Source organism: Petaurus breviceps, unplaced genomic scaffold (genome assembly GCF_028583685.1).
Source record: "Petaurus breviceps papuanus isolate PSGF00001 unplaced genomic scaffold, PetGlider_PUasm1.0 90895, whole genome shotgun sequence".
NCBI lineage: Eukaryota > Metazoa > Chordata > Mammalia > Diprotodontia > Petauridae > Petaurus > Petaurus breviceps.
In genome coordinates, this window is record NW_027187372.1 from 25,737,756 (window position 1) to 25,757,038 (window position 19,283).

The following is a 19,283-nucleotide window of genomic DNA, read 5'->3' on the forward strand; positions in this document are numbered from 1 at the left end:
ACATCCTGTTCTAAGGATCAAATGATATAATATGTCAGGTATTTTGCAAACATTAAAGTATTATTTCAAAGGCAGCTGTAAAGAATATATAATTGTACATCTTAGTTACAAAATTGAATCGGAGTTCAGTTGAGAAGAAATTCTTGAAAACTAGGAGATGTATCTGTCTTCTCAAGGATCAACCCAGCTAAGTTTAGGGGTGCTTACCAATGGAAGGTTGGGCCCCAAGTGATAGTCTTTGTGACCCATAGTAATTCATGAAGACTGTATTTCCAGGTGTGGAAGGGTTGTAATCAGTGTCAGTGAAAAGAACATCCACACTGACAATTGCAGATTGTCTTGCAGTATCGAAGCCCAGAGGTACAAAATGTTTCATAAATAGCATAACTTTTTCTTCTGAAATTAAGCTACAGCAAACTTATATAAGGAGGGAAAGTTTAGTAGCAAAGAGAAGAAATGTTTTGGATAAGCATATTATTGCAAAATTTCCTGTGAAATTTAATACTTACATAGAATAAGGTTTTTCATTTAAAGTATCCATGGCTCTAATTAGCATTTACTTCAAATTTCACATGATGTTTTCAGCTTTGTCCTTTTTGTAAGTAGGTCTTATTTGTGCTAGGTATTTTTAGAGTATAAATACTGACTCAGAACATAGCTTTGTTTACTCAGCAATTATGTGTTGTGTGTTTTTTTTCTTTCTTCTATTCTAAAGGAAATGGAGAAGTCTGATGCCAACAACTTCTTAATCTTGTTCCGGGATTCAGGCTGCCAGTTTAGGTCTTTATATACCTACTGCCCAGAAACAGAAGAAATCAATAAACTGGCTGGGATTGGCCCTAAATCTATCACGAAAAAAATGATAGAAGGACTTTATAAATATAACTCTGACAGAAAGCAATTTAGCCACATACCTGCTAAGACCATGTCTGCCAGTGTGGATGCAATTACCATTCACAGTCATTTGTGGCAGTCAAAGAGACCGGTAACACCTAAGAAACTTTTAACCACTAAGGCATAGTAGTTGGGGAAAATTTTTTGCTTCAGAACACTTGTGATCTTTTTGCACTTCATCTTCTTGCCTATCAAAGATAAGTTTTTGGTTGCCAACAAGACTTTTATTACTTAAAACTGGACACTAAGCTCTGTTGATGTCATGCACAACTGGAATGTAAACCGCAGTATTTGGGAGTTGAGAAGATTGTCGCTTTGGTGATAAGTTCAAGTGATCATGGGAATGTACTGATTCACATTTGGAAATGTGTATGTAGTAATAGAGGGGACAGCTGCACGAGATGATGTTTGATACACAAGCACTGAATGTTCGTCTGTAGTAGCTGGACTTAAGGTTGAAATTATGGATTTTTGTGTTTCTGTTACATTTTTTTACCTTTTTGTGTATGTACTTGTCTTCAAATGGTTTATTTTGCTAATTTTTCGTCTACTAAAGAAACTTTGGTCTTATTCTTAAACTCCATTGAATTTTGTTTTTATGTGGAGACTGTGAGGTTAAATGAAACACATCTTAAGAGGTAACTTGCACCTTTCTTAATGATGCTGCAAAAAAACACTAGATTTCATTTTGCAAAAACCCTTAAATTTTAATGATGTCAAAGCAGTTTCAAAAGCTGTTACACTAAATATTTACAGTCTGTATTTATTATTCACACAAGTATTAACATTTCTTTAGAAAAAGGAGGAAGTGTTTTTATAGAGCTGCTAAGGTTTGTCTTTTTGGAATTAGGTAAGTAACTAAAGAATTAAATGTTTGTATGCTGTGTCCACATCGGCTCTGCCCAACTCAAAATGATGTAGATTTTCTTTTAACAAAAAGATTCTATCTCACTTGTAAAGTAAATCACTTTATAATCTTGCAGAAATGAATGACATTTTGAGAATAGTCTTTCCATCTGAAGAAAGATGTCAGGCCATCTGTTGTTTTCAAGAGCTTTTTTCATTATATTTATAAAGCAGTATAAAAACTATATTTAGAAATCTTTTTAAACAATATGTACAAAGGGCTGCATTTTTATTTCAAAACAATGTCTAATTCTATCTTATCTTTGCTTAGCTTGGACATTCTTCCGTTTTAAATTCTTTTCATATAGAATTATTTAGATTAAGTACAAACTTGAAATCCTTCTCTATGTGATCTTTGGCTTCTTTAACAATGCCTACCAGAGTGTTAGTTGGGGAAAAAAATTTATTCTCAGGAAAGGACTTGAATGATTATGTGACCCTGTCATGTTCAGTGTTGTGACAAATGTGTCAAACTGAGAGAAAAGGGCAGGATTATGCCATCGGTGAGGCATCGTGTGTTTTCTTTCATGGGAAGTAGAGACTAAAAAGAAACATTTCTCTCCTTGAGTTGCTTAAAGATAATGTTGCATATGATGTACTTTATTTACTTAGTAAAAAAAAAGAATAGGAATGAGATATCCTTGAACCATACTTTTTTAATTATTATAAGGCCTTAGGCATCAATGCATCTGAGCTATCAACATTTTCTCAGAAGTGCTGTCAATATTTTACTGTAATTTATGTTCTTATATTTATGTATATTTGTTAAAACTGTAAAAAAAAAAAATCCCATAGAATTTCCAATACCTGTGCAAAATGTATGTGTAGCTCAAAATTATTTGTGATCTACTGTTTGCATGTAAGAGACCAGGATATGTAACTCATATTTTAAGCATATACATATTGTGTATATAATATATAAATATTAAAAAGATGGGGGAGGTGCACATTTTGCCTGTTAGACAACAATGTCCATTATAATAATGAAGTGATTTTAAATAAGTTCAGAAAGAACATAGTAAAATTTAAATCAGAATATGGTAAATATTAGGGATCATTTATTGAGAATTAAGAAGTTAATTATTACATTTGCTTTTTACAATTGATAAATGATTCAGTCTCCTTATAAAGTTTGCCTAAATATTTTCTAAAGAAAAAATTTGATGCTTAATTTTAGAAGGAACCCTTCAGATAATTGATATCCCATGTGACGCAGTATATCCTGGAGTCTAGTTGTCTAACAGTTGAACTGTAACTTGTGAAATGTCTAAAGGCAGAATGTGAATATCTTCACTACAAGTTCATTGCTCTCAGTATAAAATTTTACTTTATTGATACAGGAAGAGTTTGGGGCTTTTCCTTTTTAAGACTGCAAATTTTCTAATTATGGTATGGCTTTACTTGGAGCCATGTGAAAAAAAAAACAATTTTTTTTAAAGGAAAATGATGCTTTTTGTAAAGACCAGGATTTGTCATTGGCCTTGTTGGAACACACTGGTGCTTTCATCAGCATAGGTCAAATTACTATTATGACTACGATAGATATGGTTAAATCTGCCAAACAGTTGTCTTAGTTACCAATGCAAAAACGTCTAATTCTAACTGTTATTGCAGCTATGGAAAATTTTCAGTTCCTCTTGGTTTGTTTGGATTTTTATTTTAGTACAACTGACTGTTACAGTTTTTCTTGTTTGGCTGTTTAAAGCCCAAATCACGTAATTAAATTATGGTTTCATGGGCACTGTTGAGCAATGTACAGTGTATGGTGTGCTTATCTATCCACCTTAAGCATTATTTCCGACTTTTTATCAGATGCTGTGCTGTAAAAAATTGTCATATTGTTCATTTCCTGGTATAGTGTATTTTCCCCCTTTCATTTGAATAAAAGCATGGCACCAAATGGTTCATTATCTGTCTCCAGTTTAAAAACTGTGTGTGTGTGTGGGGGGGGAGGATATCTTTTCTGTGATCTGAACTTTTACATTTTTGCAAATCAATTTGCTCAAAAAAAATTTAATTCTATGTTTTCTTCATGGTCACATATACTTGAAGGCTAAGTATTCAGATTCTTCATAAGGTGAAAACTAATATTAAAATTCTTCATAAGGAACACCTCTTAGTAATGTAAAAGAATGTATGTTGGAGTAGTTTGACTTAATTTGAACAATGCTATATAAAATGTTTAAGTGTTGTGTTATTACATTCACTTTTTCATCAGTCTATTTCCCTTAGTTGTGGTCTTAGATTAAATAGTGACAGAATTAGGACTTTTGACATTAACAAATAACCAAGGTATAAGACCTATTCTAGAGTACATCTACCAGCCAAGGAAGGCTGGTTCTTGAAATGTTTATCCCACAATCTTATAGTCAGTTTTTCTGATTCCGATCTTGTGGATTATAAGGACTTGTCACAATTTTAAACATCTTTAGTATATGATTTTATCCTTTGGATCATAGGTTTTATATAGTTGTGAGGATCTAAGAGTTTACTCTATTTCATTCCCTTTCTTTTAAAGATGAGGAAACAAAGCACTCGAAGACAGGTAATGTGGTTTACCCAGTGTTGTGCAGGTAACAAATAATAGAGGTCAAAAAGTAAAATCTGAACCATCTGACTCCTGAGTTGTATGCACTTTTCCCTAAACAAGCAGTTACCAAACACTTAACTCTGTGCCAAACCTTGTGTGTGCTGGGAAGACTGGCATGAAATAATCTCTGCCTCCAATGGACTTAAATTCTATTTGAGGGAAACAAAAGGTCTTTCCTGATTTTTCCATCTCTTCTCCTCCCCCCCCCCAACCAAATTATCTTGTATTAATTTTGTATTGTCTTTTGTGCTTACAAAATTAATAGAAGATGATTGTTGACAAGAAAGAAATGGAATAGCAGATGGGGACAGAAAAGGCCTTATACAGAAAACGAGGCTTGAACTGAGCTCTGAAGAAATCTAGAGATTCTATAAGAGGTGGTGTATATTCTAGGAGAGTGTGTTTGAAGTAAAGGGGACAGCCAGAACAAAGGGACAGAGTTGGAAATGGTAGAGTATTGATTGTTTGGAGGAATAACAAAGCAGCCAATTTGGCTGGAACAGAGAATTGGCTGGAAAAGTAAGTTGGAGCCATCTACCAAAGGGCTTTAAGTCTCAGAGAGTTCATATTTAATCCTAAAGGTAGTTCGAAGCCACTGAAGTTTTTAGTTAAAGCAGTGTTGTTGCTGGAGTTGTGCTTAAAGAAAATAGCTTTTGTGACTATGGCAAAAGGATGAGGAAGAGAGACCGGTTAGGAGGCTGTTGTTAGACCTGAGCTGGGCTGGTGACTATGTGAAGCAGAGAGGGATATGGAGATGAGAGATAACTTTGGAATTAGAGTGAACAAAACTTGGTGCAACTGATCGCAGATATAGATTGAGGCAGAATGAGCAATTGAGGATAAATCTAGAACTCCAGGAAACTCGTCATGTCTAGGCTAAGTTATGAAGAAAGCACCATCTGAATTGTTAGAGGAAATTGCTCTTTGGGAGCTTCCTACAATGCCATGAATTCACAGATCAGGTTAAAAAATTATATATAACGTACAGTGTGTACACATACATATGTGCATGCTTTAAAAGCAAAGATACATAAATACAAACTTTACTATACCTTTTTTCAGAGGTAGGTGGGTCATAACTATTCTCTCAGCCCAGTGTGTAGTCTCAGTTTTGTTTTTTGCAACTTCTTCCCATCTGTTGCAAAAGAGTCACGGTCCATAAAAACATGAGAGAGATAACTTACCCTTCAACTCAAGTTTCATTGGCATACTCACTTAGGAAATAGGAACAATGAGGCACAAAAAACCTGAGCCCAGGCTCAAACTCAAGTATGTGTGGCTCATGCCCTATTCTGTTGTCTTCCTCAGTACTTATGATTCTTCTGATCACTTTTCCTCTTTCCTACCCCTATAAACATGGATATTAACCAAGGCTCTTTTCTCAGATGGCTCCCATGTTCTTCATGCTTTCTATTTGAGAGAACTGTTACACTTTTTTTTTTAATTTAAATTTTGTTGTGTTTCAAATTCCCTCCCTGCACCTTCTCCCCCACCCACTGAGAAGGCAAAAAAAAAAAATGAAGTCATCAAGAACATTTTCACATTAGGGTTCCCCCCCCCCAAAAGAGCTTCAATCTGCACTCAAGAGTTCATCAGTTCTTTCTCTAGAGGTGGATAGCATTTTTTCATCACAAGTCTTTTGGAATTGTCATGGATCATTGTATTGATCAGAATAGCTAAGTCATTCACAATTGATCATTGTACAGTATTACTGTTAGTGTGCACAATGTTCTACTTCTGTTCACTTCCCTGCATCAGCTCGTGTAAGTCCAGGTTTCTATGAAGTCATTCCCTTTGTCATTTCTTATAGCACAATAGCACTTCCTGACAATCATATACCACAACTTGTTTATACATTTCCCGACATGGATATTCTCTTCAATTTCCATTTTTTTTTACCACCATAAGAAGAGCTGCTATATTTTTCCTTTTCCTTTTTATTTGATCTCTTTGAAACCCATTCACTCTCAAAACTTCAGCTAGCTTTCCTATCTGGATAACTCCCAGATCTTCGTGTCCAGTTTTGAAACCCCCCTGCTCTGTGACAACAGATTCAAAATAGTTTTTGCAAGTTAGCAAGTTTTACAGGTTTATAGATTGGAAATAATAATGATAGTGCATTGATATGACCACAAACATGTTACTTTTCTTTTGAAATTAATATTGGGGAACTTATGAATCACACAGCAAGATGGAGAGCTAGACATTTTCTCTGGATTTTTACAACCTCTCAGACACTTCTCCAAAATTAGAATTATGTGTGAGAAAGTAATTCCAGCTATCTTGAGAGTCTTAAAGATACTAAAAACCTTAAGAAGGTAAAAATTCAAAGTAACAGCAAAGAAGGTTACTCCCCAGTCCCTAACACACATAGGCAGGGCTGCACAATCCAATGCATGGACTCAGAAAAGAACACAATTCTACCCTTACCTACTTTGCAGTACTTTGGAAAACTAAAAGGCAAAAACTTGCTCTGTCTGGGACTGCAGAGCTCTGTGATGTAACGATGCTGAAGAACTGAGGGCACTGAAGCAGGACACTGGAGTGTGCATGACTCCTGAATCAAAGTGCCCAACATGAAGCTGGGACCAGTTTTGTTCCCCACCTTGTGTCTGCCCCTCAGAAGGACAGAGACAGAAACTGGTCAATTGTGAATTGTCCATCTTGGGAAGAGGCTAAGACAGTTTTGAGGTCTGACCCCCAGGGAAACTTAACCTCAGTCAAAGGGGAAGAAGTCAAAAAGTGAGTAATAGGGAATATAGGAAAAGAAAGACTGAAATTACCAAAGATCTCAGGAGGAAAGTCAAACACCTTAAACATAGCAAATAAATCAACAAAAAATAATAAGAAAATATGGCCCCTAGATTATGTAAGGTCAGACATCTATGAATAAATATTACAAGAAAAAATGATTCGGGGTCGGTAGGTGGTGCAGTGAATAGCACTGGCCCTGGAGTCAGGAGGACTTGAGTTCAAATCCGGCCTCAGACACAACACAAAAACTAGCCATGTGACCTTGGGCAAGTCACAACCCCAATTGCCCTCCAAAAAAAAAATCAAAACCTGTTAAGGCAAAGGCTTCCCAAGAAGGCATGGAACCATAGAAGGATGTTACTGATTGCTTTGAGAGGGAAATAAGAAATGTGAAAGCAGAAATTATGGCTTGAACAACAGAAATCATTCTCAGAATAGAAAAACTTGAATCCACAGTGTCTTACCAAAGAAACAAAAGGGAAAATAACTGAATGGAGATGTAAATATATAAAAGTAAAGGACAGTCTGGAAGAATAGAAGCAAAAACAAACCCCAAAACATTAAAAGAAAACATAACATGCAAAACATTGTTCTTAAAGAGAAGATGCATAGAGGTAACTTTGGGATTATAAGTCTCCAGAAGAATGCAAATCAGAAAACCTGAACACCATAATGCAAGATATAATGCTATACAAGAAAACTACCCAGACCTTCTGAACACAGAAAACAAGGTGCCAGTCAAAAGAACTCAAGAGATAGCACCTCTAGAGAGAAAAAAAATAAAAGCAAGCAATCATTGTGTTGCAAACTCCAAAAGAATAGTGGTTAAACTTAATTCCAATGACAACAATTCTTTAAGTGACCAGGGGAAACACTTCAAATATAAAGGAAAGGAAATTTGAATAACAAGACTATTCTGCACCCACTAGACAGGAGCATGTTGACCTACCCCACAAGCCTGAACCTAACCATTAATGAAAAAATATGGACATTCATCAAGGAAGAGACATTCACAAAATTCTTAAAAAGAAAATCAATAAATGTTTGAAAAAAAAATGTTGTTACATGCAACCAGGAAATAAGTTATACAGCCAATGGGGTACAGAAATCCATCCTGCCCTATAAGAAAGTAAGGGGTAAGGGAGGGATAGAGAGGGATATAAAAGAGGGCAGACTGGGGGAAGGGGTATTCAGTATGCTTGCCATCTTGGGGTGGGGGTAGAGGAGAAATTTTGTAACTAGAAATCTTGTGGAAATGAGTGTTGAAAACTAAAAATAAATAAATTATGAAAAAAAAGAAAGAAAATCAGACCTGAATAAATTATTTGCTTTTCCAAAACCCCAGATAAAAGAAATGTAAGAAGTTGAAAAGAAATATGACAAAATGGGAGACACAGCATTAAGAGTTTTCTTTGTAAAACTACAACAAGAAAACAAGAGTGAAATCAAAAGTTAGTAGAAATGATGGTGGAGAGATAGGCCTGACATAATCATTGACGTCCTATCACTGCCTACAGGTAAACCATTTTTTTTAATGGAACTTACAGAATAGGAGGGTGCATATAAGGTGAGGAGGATGAAGAAAATACAGGAAAATAGGTGTTGTACCCTAATCAAGTCAAGGGTTTAACAATAAAGGGAAAATAACTTCTGTAGTCTTTTAGGAAGAAGAGAACCTTACAGGAGAATGTACACAGAGGCAAAGGGTGGAATTCATAGAGGGGGAAAGAAAAGGGGAAATCTCATTTCAATAATAGGAGGAAATACCTAGCATTGACAAATGTTGCCATGAAGAAGCAATATTCTTGAAAAGGAAATGAGGACCTTAAAATGGGTATAATGGGTATTTGGTGCTTACAAAGATCACTCATAGTGCCTCAGGACAAATCAGAGCTCCCAGGGGCAACACCAAGGCAAGGCATGGACCCTCCCATAGAGTGCCAGAGAAAATTTCTTGGCAAATGGGGGAAAACTAGCCATAGGCAGGACAAAGGGCAAATGAAATACATAATTAGGGACAAATAAAAACTCCTACCATTGGACAATATCCCCTCTATCATGTACAGAAACATTTCTAAGAATGAGGCATAATAGAAAAGGGAGCCCATTGGACAAAATCTTTTAAGGCAATGAATAACAAAAACTTTGGTGAATGGAGCCCAAAATTGGTACCTTTAAGAAGCTATAATTCCATGAGAAATACAGAGACTAGAGAAAGAAAGATTAAGTATAATGGCCATGAACTGAGGAATAAAGATCTAGAATAGGCAGAAAGAGAAGATAAAATAATGAAAGAAAACTCCTTTTTAGAAAAAAAAAACACAGAAAATGCAGTTTTAAAAACTGAAATAAGTTGAAGGCTACAAAATAAGCCCTTAAATCAATGATATTTTTATATAATAATAACACAATACAGGGGGCAGTAATAGAAAAAGAAATCCATTTCCAAATAACTTCAAAATGGATTGAGTATATGGGGATCAATCTACCAACGCACATGAAAGATTTATATAGATTAAATTACTAAGTGCTCTAAAGAAATAAAGAACTTAACTTGAGGAATATTCAGTGCTCATGGCTGGATCATGTCAATATAGGCATAATAAATGATAATACCACCAAAGTTAATTTATAGTTTTAATGATATACCAATGAAATTATGAAATGGATTTTATAGAACTTAATGTAATAACAAAATTCATTTGAAAATCAGGACCATTTTATTATCTCCACCACTTTCTTGCATTTGAGAAAAACAGGAAGTTTTATCCTCTTGGGATTATTATTTCTCAAAATATTTTCTATGACTTTTGAAATTTTTCAGGGTTTGCACATTTTGTCTCATTTAAGAAACTTTGTGAAGTAATCTGATACAAAGCAAGAACAACACAGAAGTCTTTCTTTGACAACAACATGCTCCATTTCCAAAACAGAATTAATTCATTATCTTCTCGCCCAAATCTTTCCCTCTACCAAACATCTGTTCATGAAAGGAACCCCCATTTTGCTAGTCTCCTAGGTTCACAACTTTGGCATTATCATCAACTTTTTGCTCTCCCTCACCCCACATGCCTAATCATTTGCTGAATCTTGCCATTTTTACTACACATCTCTTATTTTTCAAATCTGACCCCTTCTTTCAATGACCATTTTAATTCCAGTCCTCAACAACTTTTGTCTGGACTGTTACAGAGGCCTCCTAACAAGCATCCCTATCTCAAGTCTCTTTTCTCTCTAATTTATCTACTTAAGCAATTTTCCTTGAGTTCAAAATTGACAATGTCTGTCTCCTCAATAAACTCCAGTGGCTCCCTATTGCCGTTAAGATAAAAATAAAAATTAATTGATTTTTAAAGACCTTCACAAGCTGATCCTAACCTTATCTTTCCAGACTCATTAAACTTATAAACCTATTCCTGGTTCCACCAAACTGGCCTCCTCTAGGTACCCTTTTCTACTTCCATTCTTTTGAACTGGTCACCCCTCATCTGGAATGCATTCCTTTGCCTATTTCCGTCTCATAGAATTCCCCATTCCTTCAAGATCCAGCTTAAGCACTATCTTCTACATAAAACCTTTCCTGATCCACTACCACCCTCAACAAACTGCTAGTGTCCCCTCTGCCTAACAACCTCATCCTTAACTATACTTGTATTGATATTAAATATAATTTATGTTAAATATATTTCTTACATTTATATTAAATAAAATATTTGTATTTATATTTATTTGCATTTTTCTGCACACATTATTTATAAACTTAGATATGTATACATCGTATCTCCCACTAGTAAGCTCCTTGAGAGTTAGGGATTCATTTTTTGTCTTTGCATCCCATGCCTAGCACAGTGCCAGCTATATAGTGGAAATTTAATAAATTGTTGTTGATTGATCACTAACCCCCACCTAAAGTCCCCAAATAGCCACAAGAAGGGGAATCTAACTTAGATCTATGTCTTAGCAGCATGATTTGATGGAAAGAGGATTGGTCTTGCAGTTAGAAGATTCAGGTTGAAATCCAACACTAGCCATTTTATCTTGAGCACTAACCTCACTGAGCCCATTTTCTCATCTGCAAGATGGGGATGAAGATAATACGTTTGTTATCTAGCTCATAGGGTTGTGGTGAGGTTCAATGAGACAATCTATGCAAGTACCATGTAATTACTCTATTATCTGTGTACGGCAGCAGTCCACAGGGCTTCCGTATGAGTCATCATACGGGCTTAGTCTGAAGCCTGGATGTTCATTTCTAACCCAGGCAGTATCCTTCCCCATCATGTCTTGTATTTAGTACTGAAGCTTTTTAAAATAGTGGACCATTCAAACCATTCTGAGATGAGATATTTGTGTATATAGATATACACACATACATATTTATATCTGTCTGTCTACCTCACAATCTCTTCCTTTAAGGAACTTAACTTCTTGGGAAGAGAAAACTTTTACACATGAAAAAATTGAAGGAAAACATATTAAGTGATCAAGTGGGAAATTGTCATAGGGTCATAGAATGTTGGTTCCTGGCAGGGACCTCTGTAGTCCTCCAGTCCAACCACAGTTGATAGATGAGGAAAAAACCCAGACAAGGTAGTGCAGGCTAGAAGAAAGAATTGGAGAAGAATTGGAAACTGGGACCCCTAGGTTCTCATCCTAACTCTGTTACTAAACTAATTATGATCTTGGGCAAGTCCCCTGTCCTCTGGGCACTAGTTCCCTCTTCAGTAGAATGATGGGATTGGTTTCTAAAGTGTCCAAGGTCCCTTACCAGTCTCAAATTCTCTTATAAATGGGGCATGTGGGAGGGGGTGGCTGGGGCTTTATGGAGGTGAGGGAGGAGAGACTTATAGGATGAATAGGGTTTGATAGAGAAAATCATGGAGACATACCAAGCAAATGAAACACCAATAAAGATAAGAACACAGGCTTAGATAGATCATTCTATAGCCAAATTAGAATGATCTGGGAACCCCTGCTGACTCTTTGTCAATGGTGCCAATAAAAAAGAACTGACTTTGTTGACTTTTTTCCCCTAAGCCCATTCTGTCCCCAAGGAGCCAATATGTTGGTATGAGCAGGAAACAAAAATCAGTCTTGGGGCAGTCTGAGACAGTCTGGTGAGAAGGTGGAACACAATCCCTTGTAGTTCCGGTTGGACATGACCCTGGAAGGCCAGGTAATTTCAGGTCCTTCCTTGGTTTAGAAAAATTAAGTGTAGATCAGAGAAATATGAGGAGTTGTATGTCAAATGAATAAAGAACCTGTACACAGTGACTAAAATAATGCAAACAGAAAAATGAGCTGGATATTGAGTAATTGTAATGACTGATCTTGGCCCCAGAGAGGAGGAAGCACCTCCCATTTGTAAGTAGAAAGATGGGAAGCTATGAGTGCTGACTATTGCAAATACTATTAATCAGTTGATTTTGCTTAACTGTTTTCCTTTGTTGCAATGGAGGGCTGTTGGGGGAGGAAGGTTAACTTTTAATCATATCTGGAAGTGACTATTATAAAAACGAAGTCCATCAATAGAATCTATTTTTTAATACCTAAGTACAGAAGTTCTCACTGGCCCTGTGGATCTCCCCCACTACCCTAGGAGAAGCCCGCCCTATAATTTGGACCTTAAATTTGTAGTGGTCAAGAGGCCAGATCCCCAGCAGAAATCATAAGTTGGTGTTGGGCCTATCTAGTTGTTTCTCTATTCTAAAACCATCTTCTTCCCCTTCTAAACCCATCTAGCCACCCAGACCAATTTCCCTAGCAGTTTTCTCTCGACTCATTTCTGGCTTTCAGGATCACTCACGCTCTCTATGTGCCAAACCAAAGTTGCCCCCATTCTCTGAATCTGAGAAGCAGGCAGCTACACCCAGTTGAGTTGGCTGTGAGGAAGCACCAGGAGTTCTGGGTTCTGATTCTGCTTCTGACTCATTTTTGGACACTATTGGACAAATATTTTAAATCCATTTCCATGTCTAGGGAATAGGGGCTGAAGGTAATGGATTCCCAAGGATGTGAGTAAGGATGACATGCAGATTTGTGGAGTTATGAATCACAAAGAGAGAAACAGATTCATTATCTTCAGAAGCACTAGAGAAGATTAAATGTAACTGATATTTGTAAGGTTTTGTTTCTGGGAAATGAAACACCATGAACAAGTTTGGATGCCAACAGGAGAGAGGTCCCTTCCTGAGGAAGCCAGCATGGTGGCAGTGGGGATATGTCCTTCCTACAACAAAAGCGTCCCTAAATCTTACCTATGAATCTTTCAGGGCCTTCCCATCAACCTCCACTGTGTTGAGAGCCAAAGTCTCTGAAGGACAGCCACCCCCTTTCCTGGCTTGACTTACCAAGATTCAGGCTCTTCTTCCACATTCCCACTGCCCTCCAACCCCAACCGAATCTGCCCCAGGCATACTTACAACTCTGATTCTTAGGACAGTTAACTTCACCTTTAACTTTGTGATATATCACCCCAAGTAGAAGACAAATCAAAGTAACAAAGATTAGCCTATATCCATTTTGTAGATCTCTGTAGAACTCATGTATGTATAGTAGAACTATGTAGAACTCATTTAAACACTAACCTGAGAAAACCACTTGTATAAGAGTATCTACTGAGAAGAATCACAGAAATGAATGCACAGTGAGAGAATCAGAAAGAAAAACACTGTATTGTAATGACTCTATAGTGATATAGCAACAATGATGAAAAAAAAGAACCCAGACAAAAACTTCTGATGCACTGATTGTTGAGGAACTCTTGCTAGTTAATGGAACTATATGTATATAATTCCATTAACTATATAGATAAATATATATGTATATAGTCCCATTAAATAAATACTGTATATAGTATTTATATATGTGCTATATGTATATATTATATATATATAATATACATATACATATACATATACACCCACACATACATTATTGTTTAGTTGTTTTTAGTCGTATCTGATCCTTCCTGACCCCATTTGGGGTTTTCTTGGTAAAGATACTAGAGTGATTTGCCATTTCCTTCTCTAACTCATTTACAGATGAGGAAACTGAGGCAAACAGGGTGAAGTGACTTTCCCAGGGTCACACAGCTAGTAAGTGTCTGAAGCCGGATTTGAACTCTGGTCCTCCAGACTCCAGTCCTGGCACTCAACAACAACAACTGATACACAGAAGGTATTTCACAAATGCCTTTTCATGTTATTTAATTACCCCGTTACTACACACAGTAGTGTCAAAAGTGGGACCAACTCTCCAGGAAGAAAAAAAATGTATGCTTGACACACTTTTATGAATCTTCACTACTAACATTTTCTCCGTCTCTTTCTTGTCTAGGCAAGTAAATCAAGCCCTAATTTGTAACTCTTCCCATGTTTGCGTTTAAAATGAAATAATTCTCGGGTGGCCAGGTGGCTCAGCAAGTAAGAGAACTGGCCCCAATGTCAGGATGACCAGGGGGATCGAATCCGGGCTCAGATACTAATCACCACACCCAGAAATAACTGGCCGTGTAATCTTGAGCAAGTTACTTAATTGCTTTAAAAAAATAAATAAAATAAATAAAATGAAACAATTCTCTTGTAAGCCAGTTGTAGCTGCATGCCCCTAGCAGTAAGGATCAAAACTAGGATTGTAAGCCAGGTCCTCTGATTCCCAAGTCAGTGCTCCTCAGTTTGTGGTGAATGGGCCTGGGGCCAGGAGGTGCAGAGGCGAGGCCCCTCAAGGAACAATTCTGCCCCTCAGAAATGGACAGGGTAATCCACTTCCTGAGTGGAAGATGGAGGGTGAGTCAGAAGAGGCCTAAAACCACAGGATTCAGAGCTGGAAGAGACCTCACAGATCATCTGGGTCAGTAGATCTCAACCTTGCTCAGTATAAGGACTATATTTAATGCAAAACAAGACAAAATTATATCCCCCTTCCCGGCCACACATGATCGTATTTGCACTATTGGAATCTGTTGAGAAAAAAAAATGAGGATCAAAAGTCAATAGTTATGGTGTGGTTAGATGGCATAGTGAATAGAGCAATGGCCCTGGAGTCAGGAGGACCTGAGTTAAAATCCAGCCTCAGACACTTAACACAAAACTAGCTGTGTGACCTTGGGCAAGTCACTTAACCCCAATTGCCCTACCTTCCCCCTCTAAAATCCCCCCCAAAAAAAGTCAATAGTTATATAGTGAGGTCTAGTGGAAAATGGGTGGGCTAAGAGATCCTGGGTTCAAATTCCAATTTCATCTCACTGGGTCTTGGTTTTCTCAACTGTGGAGTTGGAGTGGATGTTCTCTGAGGTTTCTTCCAGTGTTATGGCTCTACTATGAATTCATTCATGCTTTTATGAATTTATTTTAATAATTTTATAATAATATACAAATATATTGTATATCCTTTATAAATATATCTAAATTTAATGTATTTCTAATATAATACATAAATATTATTTTATATATTTAATAATCTATAATATAGTGAGTTATATTTGTATTTTATGTTTAAGTATAACATAATATGTTATATTTTATATGTAACATAATGTATTATGTTATGTTTGTATGTAATGTTTAATATGTTTATTATATAATGTATTATATATAAAATATTAAAATAATCATTAATTCATTTTAATGAACTTGAATACTAATTCATCACAACAACATCTGCCTACACTTGAAAAGTAGTGAGTAGCACATGGGTATGTGAGACATTATTCAGTGAGACTCCAGCAGGAATGTCTGTTTATTTGCTAGGTTGAATCACTAACTGAGGTGGATCCTTTATAATCATTGCAAAGCCCACAGCATGAGAACCACTGACCTAGTCCAACCCCATCATTTTATACAGAATGGAACTGTAGAAGTGATTTGCCCAAGGTCACAAGTGATACAGAGAAGAGCTAGGATTCAGCCCCAAGCTCCCACCTCCCAATGCACTGTTTTCTCCACTATCCCATCTTCCCCATGCCCGTCTTGGACCTACCTTGTGAGGGATACTGACTAATAATGCAATAATGGCTCTTCATCTTCAAAAATGGGAAAAATCATCAACAGCACCCAGCATTTACATAAGGGGTCCCTGACATTTCAACAGAGGACATTTGATTTTTTTTTTTTGAGGCATTAGAGGTTAAGTAACTTGTCCATGGTCACACAGCTAGAAAGTGTCTGAACCGAGATTTGAACTCAGGTCCTCCTAACTCCAGGGCCGGTGCTCCATCTACTATGCCACCTAGCTGTCCCAACGTTTGATTTTTTCAATGTGTTTTCACATACATTATTTCACTTGATCTTTAGGACAACAAAATAACATTAGGTCCTTACATTGATTTGATAAGCAAGAACATTTGGGCATTGAGAGGTAAAGTGAATCACCTAACAATACCAAGCTAGCTGGTAGCAAAGTAAAGGTTTAGAACTCAGGACTCCCAACTCCCAGCACTGCACAGGTCTGTCCAGTTCACTCTCACCTACTCAATTAACTACAGTGGCTCCCTATCACCTCTGGCATCAACCTTTGTTTGGCATTCAAAGCCCTTAATGAGCTCCCTCATTCTCCTCTCCCGACCCACCCCTGCCACCTTTCTAGTGTTTTCTTTTTTTTGCTTTTTGGAGGGGGAAGGCAGGTCAATTGACATTAATTGACTTGCCCAAGGTCACACAGCTAATACATGTTAAGTGTCTGAGGCTGGATTTGAACTCAGGTCCTCCTGACTCCAGGGCCAATGCTCTATTTACTGTGCCACCTAGCCGCCCCTACCTTCCTATTCTTCTTAACCTGTATACCTTCCTAATGACACTGTCCCTCCAAAAAGATGCTCCATCTCAAACTCTGGACATTTTCTTTTATTCATTCATATTCATTCATTCATTTTTAGTTTTCAACATTCACTTTTATAAGATTTTGAGTTCTAAATTCCACCCCCCCCACCTCCCTTCTCCCCAAGACAACAAAGCTGAGAGTAAACATATTTCCACATTAGTCATGTTGTGAAAAAAGAATCAGAACAAAAGGGGAAAACCACGAGAAAGAAAAAAATCTGGGCATTTCCACTGGCTGACTCCCATGCCTGGAATTCTCTCCCTCCTATCTCCACCTCCTGGCTTCCCTGGCTTCCTTCAGGTCCCAGCTAAAATCCTACCTCATATAGGAAGCCCTTCCCAATCTCCCTTCATTCTAGTGCCTTCCCCCTATGGATTATTTCCATTTATCCTCTATCAAGCTTGTTTGTACATTGTTGTCAGATGTTAAACTGAACTGCACAAGAACAAGGGCTGGCTTTTGAATTTTTTTGTATCCCCAGTACTTGGCACAGAACTTGGCACATAGTAAATGCTTAATAAATGAGCTTAATAAAGACTGTGGTCTTCCTGTGGATGTGGAGAAAATACAGGTTGAAAGTCCTCTAGTCTCCTCACTCTGAGCCTAGGTGTGAAGCAGCCCTAACATCCACCACTGTTCTGTCTTCTGTCCTGCCTCCCGCTGTGGCACTCATGAATCCCAAGGTCCTTCAGACCAGATCCACTCTTTGCCCTCATTAGTCATATGGCTGGGTTAGCTCTTCTTCATCTTTCTCTTCTACAAGCTCTTTCTCCACCCACTTCTATCTCCACCCCTCTCCCTCCCTCTAACCACCTTTAACTTGGGGTAGCAGGAAGGGAGGTGTCGGGGAATGAGTAGTGAAGCAAACATCTTAACTGGCTGCCCCAGATGGCATTGTAGAAAATCTAAAACAGCGAAGCCCTCTGGGTCGTCCAAGGCTGAGAGTCATTCTCAACAGGCCGACCACCATGACAACAGAATCCTGGAGCCCCAGCCCTGGAGAGGGAACTGAGAACTATGAGTGGTCAGGGGACTACGAGGAGCCAGTGTTCTGTCCCACTCCTGACCTCCCCTATGGCCACGTCTTTATACCTCTCCTCTACCTGGCTGCCTTTGGGGCAGGGCTGGTGGGCAACTCGTATGTGATTTGGCTGCTGGCTGGGCAGCAGGGCCCCCGGCGACTCGTGGATACCTTTGTACTCCACCTGGCTGTGGCGGACCTGATGTCTGTGGTCACCCTGCCATTCTGGGCCACGGCTACAGGGCTGGGTGGCCTCTGGACCTTTGGGGAGGGCTTGTGCAAGCTCAGCAGCTTTATTATTGCAGCGACTCGGTGCGCCAGTATCCTGCTTCTGGCTGGCATGAGTGTTGACCGATACTTAGCCGTGGTGAAGCTCCTGGATGCTAGACCTTTTCGGAACCAGGGCTGCATGCTGACGACATGCGGCATGATCTGGACGGTCTCCATTCTGGCTGGCGTTCCCTCCTTGGTCTATAGAAAACTTCTGCCCATGCCAGTGGGTCCGGGCAGCCTGTGTGGGGATGACCCTGCCGACATCTTCCAGTGGCTCAGCCTCCTGGTCCTCTTCCTCACATTTGTCCTCCCCTCGGGCATCATCCTCTTCTGCTACTCCCTCATCTCTCAGCGTCTCTGGAACCCTCCCCACCTGGGCCGGGCCCGGAAGAACTCGCTGAGGATCATCTTTGCCATCGTGGGCACCTTCATCTGCTCCTGGCTGCCCTTCAGCATCCTGAAGAGCTTCTTCCACATTGCCCACCTGAGGACTCTGCCTTTAGACTGCCCGCTGCTTCTGGCACTGCGCTGGGGCCTCACCCTCTCTACCTGCCTCGCTTTTGTCAGCGGCAGTGCCAACCCCATCATCTACCTACTTCTAGATCGATCCTTCCGGGCTCGGGCTCGGGGGTCATGCAAGAAGACTCGCCCTCCCCTGGGCAGCAGAGTGAGCTCAACCCTCATCTCTCTCAGCGGGGGACAGTTCCATATTCCAAGGCCGGGCCTTGGGACGGACACGGAACACCCGCATGGTCCCTAGACTTTCCTTACTCCCAAATCCGTGAGAGAAAGGGAGGGCACGCAGGAAGCAGGAGCGCCAAAGAACGGAAAGGAGCAGGTAAAAGGTGGGCAGGCAGCATGGCTATCCCTCTCCTCTAGATGTCTCTTCTCAAAGCAAACAGCACCAGCCTCTCTGCCTGGATTCCTGCGCTTGAACGCGGTGCTTCTCCAGGGCTCCAAGACCAATAAACAGGGCACCCTCTGCCAGCTCAGGGCAGCTAAGCCACACTTTCCTTTTACTCCTCT

At 38.8% G+C, this 19,283-nt stretch overlaps 2 protein-coding genes across 4 annotated transcripts in view; both read left to right on the forward strand.

Moving 5' to 3' along the window:
- Positions 1 to 3,700, forward strand: part of CAMSAP2 (calmodulin regulated spectrin associated protein family member 2) — a 154,677-nt gene extending 150,977 nt beyond the window's left edge. For all 3 annotated transcript variants that reach the window (XM_069074526.1, XM_069074524.1, XM_069074525.1), the window contains one exon: positions 716 to 3,700. In XM_069074526.1, the coding sequence (XP_068930627.1) occupies positions 716 to 1,021 (306 nt within the window). In that variant the 3' untranslated portion in view covers positions 1,022 to 3,700. The remainder of the gene's footprint in view (positions 1 to 715) is intronic.
- A 14,231-nt stretch (positions 3,701 to 17,931) lies between these two features.
- GPR25 (G protein-coupled receptor 25) lies at positions 17,932 to 19,017 on the forward strand. The gene has a single exon (XM_069074334.1). The coding sequence runs from the start codon at positions 17,932 to 17,934 to the stop codon at positions 19,015 to 19,017; it is 1,086 nt and encodes a 361-aa protein (XP_068930435.1).
- The last annotated feature ends 266 nt before the right edge of the window (positions 19,018 to 19,283 follow it).